The 7,654-nt window shown below is 33.5% G+C and overlaps 1 protein-coding gene across 4 annotated transcripts in view; it reads right to left on the reverse strand.

Annotated features, from left to right (window-relative positions):
- Nucleotides 1-7,654, reverse strand: part of LOC101344199 (protein argonaute-3) — a 194,706-nt gene that overhangs the window by 93,322 nt on the left and 93,730 nt on the right. For all 4 annotated transcript variants that reach the window (XM_004371946.2, XM_023727236.1, XM_023727237.1 and 1 more), the window contains one exon: nucleotides 6,699-6,835. In XM_004371946.2, the coding sequence (XP_004372003.1) occupies nucleotides 6,699-6,835 (137 nt within the window). The remainder of the gene's footprint in view (nucleotides 1-6,698; nucleotides 6,836-7,654) is intronic.

Here is a 7,654-nt window from a genome sequence, read left to right on the forward strand (position 1 = left end):
AAGGTTGAGTAAGGACAGTGTTGACATGTAGTGGGGTTGTTAAACGCTGTCATAGGGCAACATGTGTACTAACTGTTTAATGAGAAACTATTTTGTTCTGTAAACCACCTAAAGTGAGAACAGCAGCACAACTGGAAGAACATAACCGAGGTCACTGAATTGTGCATGTAGAAATTTTTGAAATGGTGTATCTTTGGCTATACATATTTTCTGCAAAAAAAACCAAAAAGGTCGAGAAGGGAGAGGGGTTGACATGTCATGGTGTTGTTAACCAATGTCATAAAACAATATGTGTACTGACTGTTCAATGAGAAACTATTTGTTCTGTAAACCTTCACTTAAAGTACAATTTAAAAAAAAAGAGATGAATGGATTAGAACACTGTACAAAATCTACATAAAATGGAATATTATTTAGTCATAAAAAGAAATGAAGTACTGATTCCCTGAATGAACCTAGAAAGCTATGTTTAGTGGAAGAAGTCAGACACAAAAGGTCACATATTATATAACTCCTTTTAAATGAAATTAGAATAGGCAAATCCATAGAGACAAAGCAGATTAGAGGTTTTTGTGAGATGGGGGTTAGAGAGGTAAGGAGAAATATGTAATAGATAAAAGGTGGTTTTTATGGGGTAATGGAAAAGTTTTGAAACTAGAGAGATTTAGTGGTTGTACAACATTGTGAATACAGTAAACACCACTGAACTGTATACTTTAAAACGCTTAATTGATATGTGACTTTCATCTCAATTTTAAAATGCTATTAAAACATGACATAAAATAATTGCACACAACTAACATCAAACATGTCCTATATCCATCCATCCCCATAAGAAAAAAAGAACAAAAAACTTTAGACTGATTCAGAAAGCAAAACCACTCTATGCTGAGTTACCAAGACATACCATGGGAGTCAAAAAGTGTTAAAAAAAGAAAAGAAAAAAAAAGAAATGAAAACTTAAGATAGGAAAAGGTTTGCAAAAACATGGATTATAATCCTTTTTTAGACAACATAGAATTTTGGCCAAAAGTATAAAAAGAGGCAAAGAAAGTCACTTGATCATTGTAAAGGGTACAATCCACAATGAAGAAAACAGGTATAAATGCCTGTATGCTCTCAATAATACAGCGGCAACTTTCAGAATGCAGAAATCATAGGAGATACAAGGAGAAATAGGCAGAAACTCACTAATAACAGAAAATTTTAATTTATTTCTGCCAGTCTGAGAGATCAAGAACACAAAAAGTAAATAAAGAAATAAATGACCTAAACAACCTAATCAAAATGGTGTTTATGATGGATACTCATTGAACTCTACCCAAATAACTGAATATATTTTATTTTCAAGTAACCATTAAACTTTCACAAAAACTGACCAAATATCAGAATGTAAAAAAAAACTTAACAAATTCTAAGAGTAGAAATGATAAAAACCACATTCTCTAAATAACAACATAAACTAGAAATCAAAACAAAATCAAAAAACTAAGAGGCATTCAATCTGAAAATTTTAAAGTCTCCCAAACAACATTGGGATCATAGGGAAAATACAAATGAAATCTGTGGACTTTCTAGAAAGTAATATAATAAAAATACTGTATTATCAGAAGCTTTGAAAAATAGTAAAACAGTGATCAGATGAAAATCTCCTGTTTTAAGCACTTCTATTAATAAAAAGGAGCCCTGGTGGTGCAATGGTTAAGAGCTATGGCGGCTAACCAAAAAGGTTAGCAGTTCGAATCCACCAGCCACTACAGGGTTGCTATGAGTCAGAATCAACTTGACGGCAATGGGTTTGGTTGTAGTATAAAAAAAAAAAAAAGGAAGTAAATGAGTTACTAATCTAGGTGAAAAAGTCAGGAAACAACTAAATTAGCTGAAGAAAAACAGAGGAAAAAAATTATAAAGATCAAAGCAGAAATTAAGGAGTTAGAAAACAGAAAGCCAGAAAAGCTAAAAAAAAAAAAAAAGAATCAAAAATCTTTTTTGCTGGTAAAAAATCAGTTGATTAAACTACTTGCTAACCTAAGGAAGAGTAAAAAGGAAAAAGCATAAATACACAAAACAAACAATGGAAAGAAAACACAAATTAGCTAAAATTTCAATAAAGAAACTACTTTTAAATGCCATAAAAATAAATTTTAAAACATAGACAAAATGAGTAATTTTCTAGAAAAAGATAACCTAATGTTATGGATTGAATTGTGTCCCCCCAAAATGTGTGTCAACTTGGCTAGGCCATGATTCCCGGTATTGTGTGGTTGTCCACCATTTTGGGAACTGATAATGATTATCTTATGTGTTATAAATCCTAACCTCTATGATGTTAATGAGGCAGGATTAGCAGCAGTTATGTTAATGAGGCAGGACTCAATCTACAGGATTAGGTTGTATTTTGAGTCAATCTCTTTCAAGATATAAAAGAGAATTGAGCAGAGAGGAGAGGGTCCTCATTACCATCAAGCAAGAAGAGCCAGAAGCGGAGTGTCCCCTTTGGACCCAGAGTCCCTGGGCTAAGAAGCTTCTAGACCAGGGGATGATTGATGACAAGGACCTTCCCCCAAAGCCAATAGAGAGAGAAAGACTTCCCCTGGAGTTGGACCCCTGAATTTGGACTTCTAGCTTCCCAGACTGTGTTAAAGCCACCCACTTGTGGTATTTCTGTTTGGCAGCACTAGATAACTAAGACATCTACCAAAACTGAACTCAGAAGAACCTAAACAGACTCATTCTCATGGAAGAAATGGTAGTTTTAAAAGTGCTACCCACCAAAACAAAACAAAACACCTGGCCCACAAGGTTTCACAGGGGAATTCTACCAAATCTTAAAAGAGCGGATAATTCCAATACTATTTAAAAATTGCTGTACAGTGTAGAAAATGAAACGCTTCCAAATCTTTATGAAATGTATTATTAATACCAAAAATTGAAGAAGACTGAACAAAAAAAGAAGACTGCAGATCAATCTTACTTTTGTATTTTGATTTTAAAAGTTTAAGTTATTAGCAAACAGAGTCTAGCTTCCCATTAAAAGAATCCAGAAACGCAAGTTTGGTTCAGGGTTTGTTAAAAAGAAGAGAAATACCACATCAACAGCTCCACAGATACTAAAAAGGCATCTGACAAAATTCAACACCCATTCTTGATTAAAAATACTTGATAAAAATAAGAATCAGTAGATGTTTCTTAACATAATATATACATACATATATGCAGAAATGCTGGAAACGTTCCTTCTAAAGCAAGGGATAAAAAGAGGATATCCATTAATCATTACTACTTAACACTATCTTGTCTGATTAGTCAACCTAATCTGATAAAAAAAAACTGCTGTGTGCAGAGAAGAACTGCTCCATTCATTTTTATTCCCCCCTCCACTCTGCTTTCAGGGCTGTGACCTTCTAGAAGCAGATCGCCAGGCCTGTCTTCTGAGGTGTCTCTGGGTGGGTTCAAACTGCCAACCTTTCAGCTAGCAGTCGAGCGCTTAACTGTTTGTGCCACCCAGGGACCCCAAGAAAAAAAAAGAGAGGTACAAAAATACAAAAGAGGTAAACCTATGACAATCTGCAGATGATATGATTATGACTAAGAAACCCCAAGAAAATCACTTGAAACTACTATAAATAGCATAATTGAGTAAGGCAGGGGGATAAACAGTACACAGAAATCAAATGTCTTCATGTAAATAAACAATAACCAGTTAGAATCTATAAACCCATGTAATAGCAACAAAAAGGATTAAAATATCCAGGAATAACAAGAAGAAACATGCAAAATCCATATGAGGAAAACTTCAAAACACTTCTGAAGGAACAAAAAATTGAATAAGTGGAAAGGCAGTGTGTTCTTGCACAGGAAAACACAACAGCATAAATATGCCAATTTACTCCAACTTAAATCATAAATTCAACGAGATATCAATACAAATACCAACCTTCATCTTCCACCTGGAGTCCCTGGGTAGTGCAAATGGTTAATGAACTTGATTGCTAACTGAAAGGTTAGAGGTTCAAGTCCACTCAAGGTTCCTCAGAAGAAAGGCAATCTACTTTAAAAAAAATCAGCCATTGAAAACCCTATGGACCACAATTCTACTCTGACACACGAGTTGGAATGACTTAATGGCAACTGGGATATTTTTCTTCTCCACCCACAGATCTCTAGACAAGGTGTTTCTAAAGCTTACATGGTAAAATAAATAAGAATGGCCTAGAAAACCCTGGAAAAAGAAAATAAGAGTAGACTAATATATCTATATCTATATATATCACGTACACACACACATACATAAAACCAACAGCCTGGCAACTTCTACATTGAAAAAAGCAAAACACCATACCAAAGGTCAAAAGACAAATGATTTAGGGATAATATCTACAACCCATGTTACAGACAAAGGACTAATCTCCTTAATTCAGAAAGAGCTTTCTGTAAATGGGAAGATCCGATATTCAACAGAAAAATGGGCGAAGGACATAAGCAGTTCATAAAAAACAAAACAAAATCACGGGTGGTCCTTACACATGAGAAAATATGTTCAAATGCAAAATAAAAGTACATAAAGTAACTATTTCTTGCAAATCACACTGACAAAAATCTGAGTTTGACAACTCTACAGGCAAAGTTATAAGGAAACAGGTACCCTTATTCATTGATGCAAAATATTTACAGCCCCTACAGACAGCAATTTGGCAACAACTATCAGAATTACAAACACATTTGCCCTTAATTCATCACCACCAGTAGTTTATCTTACAAATATATCTATACATGAAGTTGTGTTCTGAAATGGCAAATTATTATAAACAACCGTAGTATTCATCTAAAGGGGGCTGGTTAAATATATTTCCTCAATGATATAGCCCCGCAGTGGTAGATGCAGCTAAAAAAAAACGAGGAAACTATGTACTGATCTGGAAAGATCCAGGAATCCTTGGAGGAATGGTTGATTCCAGGTATGGGACAGGAAATATGAGACTGGCATCTTCTGCTGTGCCAGAAAGCAAGAAATCTATCAGGGACTAATGACGTATTAAAAGGATATAAAAGCTAACAAGAGGTGGCTCCCACTGGTCAAACACAGGACAACCTAAGCATAAAAAGAATAACAAATGCAACTGATTGAAACATATTAAAATATAAAAACCCCTAAATACATAATGATACTTAAAAAAAAAAATGCTTACAAAAAATCCCAAACCCATTCAACTCATTGGGAAGTAACTAGGGTACAAATTCTTTACTCTGAAAATTGGTTAATTAAATGAAAAGAATTAAGCATTTATTCTGCCATTCCTAGACAAATTGTATATTTAAGGGGAACCAAATAGCCCTAGCTGATGGGGTAAGTTCTTTTCCACATAAGAATTCTATCTAATGCAAAAGCAATAACAGAATTAAAAAAACAAAACAAAACAAAACTATCAGCTTGTAAACCCTACTGAAATAAATGATTCAGGTAACAATCATCAATGGATGCAACATTAGTAATTGAAAGGTTGAATGAAAAATTTACAACAGAGTTCAAGGTGCCATCCCTGAACATTCTGATAAATCTTAGCATCACTAAAATTAGAACAGCTAGCCTGTGTGCCACTTACATGATATAATCTGAAGCACTTACGATGTTTTTTCAAACAATTATTAAATCAAGATTCTATGACTAACTTCCATTCTCAGGAAATACATGAGATAGAGGAACTAGGTAATGACACCACAAGAAAACAAAAAGAAAAATCCAGATCTGAGGATATTCTATAGGACAACTAACCAGATTTCTGCAACAAGTCAACTGCATAAAAAAGAGGAAAAAAAAAAAAAAAAAGAGAAATGGGACTGCTACATTAAAAAAGGCGGAATAATTAAATGTGATGTATGGATCTTGTTTGGATCCTAATTAGAACCAAATAGCTGTTCAAAAAAAAAAAAATATTTGAGACAACCAGGGAAATCTGATAATGGACAGGGTATTAGAGGCTATAAATAATTATTTTTAATTGTCTTACATGTGATGACACTGTGGCTGTGTAAGAAAACATACATATTTTGAAAGATGCATACGGAGACATGTAGAGACAAAATAACATGCTGTTTGGGATTTGATTTAAAAATACTGCAATAAAGGAAGGAACATGGATAGATTAAGCAATGGTAGAAAAATTTTAACAATCCGGATTATGGCTACATACGTGGCAATTCATCATACTATTCTCTTTACTTTAATACATGCTGGAAAATGTTGGTAAGAAAACACCTAAAAACAAGAATGCAACTAGCACCACATTAAGTACCAGTAGCAGGCATAAGGCCTGGGATCACCATGACCAACAGACTTTTTTTCTTTTAAAATACGTATTTCATAATGAAACAACTTAGAGTTAAAAGAACAAAAGTGAGTTAAAATAGAAGATTGCTCAGATGATCATGTCAGGGCTTATATATTTGTTTTCATGTGCTTACTTCCTGTTTAGTGGCACTCCAGGGCAAGTTTTTTACAAAGGCTTTCTAAAATAAATGTAATAAAAATGTAAAAGTTTCTCCTTTTGTCTTAATGTTCAAATATTAACTCAAGATACCAGTACATAAAGTTATATATATAACGTATTATCTAAACACATACCTACACCCACACATAAACATACACCATATACAAATCAAGTAACCAGTACAGAATATTATGGCTTTAGTTCCCTTACCATCAATATTAAGCATCATTTTCCACATGGCAGGCCGAACAGATTGATGAAATCCAAACCATACTTCCCTGCCCCCTCCCAGAGGGTGGTCATATCCTTCTGGAGCTGAGAAAAATGAACGTCCCACAGGCGTGTATCTACAAAAATTACAATGGTATGTTTAATCTTTTCCTTCCCGTATAAATATTTAAATACTCTGCAGAACAGGAGGGACTACAGCACATAAAATTAATTTCTCATGATGATGCTTACAGTGAATATATGAAACTCAACATTTCCCAAATTTGTGAAAGCAAAAAAAAGTCGTTCTAAAAGAAAAGAAATCCATCAGCATCCTTCAATGACATTGCCTATTTATAAGACTAATGTTTGAATAAAAATAAATTTTATTTAAAATACTTTCAAAAAAATGGTTTAAAAAGGTTAAGTTCCAATCTTAGAAAACGCTAAAGCATAAATAATTACTGATAAAAACATATTTCTATAAATGTGTTTGCAAGACAAAAATTTTCTTTAAAAATACACACTGGTCCTATGTATATATTTATATGAAATAAAGGTATGCTTAAAACAGTAGCAATTTCAGCACAATTTTTTTTCTTTTTTCTTTTTTTTTTATTGTACTTCAGGTGAAGGGTTACAGAACAAATACTTTCTCATGAAACAGAAGTACACATGTTGTTTTATGACATTGGTTAACAACCCTACAACATATCAACCCTCTAACTTCTCAACCTCTTTTTTCTTTGGCGAAAATACACATAGCCACAGACACACCATTTCAAAAATTTCTACATGCACAGTTCAGAGACATTGACTATGCTCTTCGAATTGTGCTGTTATTCTCACTTAAGATGAAGGCTTACAGAACAAAATAGTTTCACATTTAACAGTTACTACAAATGTTGCCCTATGACAATGGTTAACAATCTCACAACACATCAACAATATCCTTA

The sequence above is a fragment of the Trichechus manatus genome, unplaced genomic scaffold (genome assembly GCF_000243295.1).
Source record: "Trichechus manatus latirostris isolate Lorelei unplaced genomic scaffold, TriManLat1.0 scaffold00015, whole genome shotgun sequence".
NCBI lineage: Eukaryota > Metazoa > Chordata > Mammalia > Sirenia > Trichechidae > Trichechus > Trichechus manatus.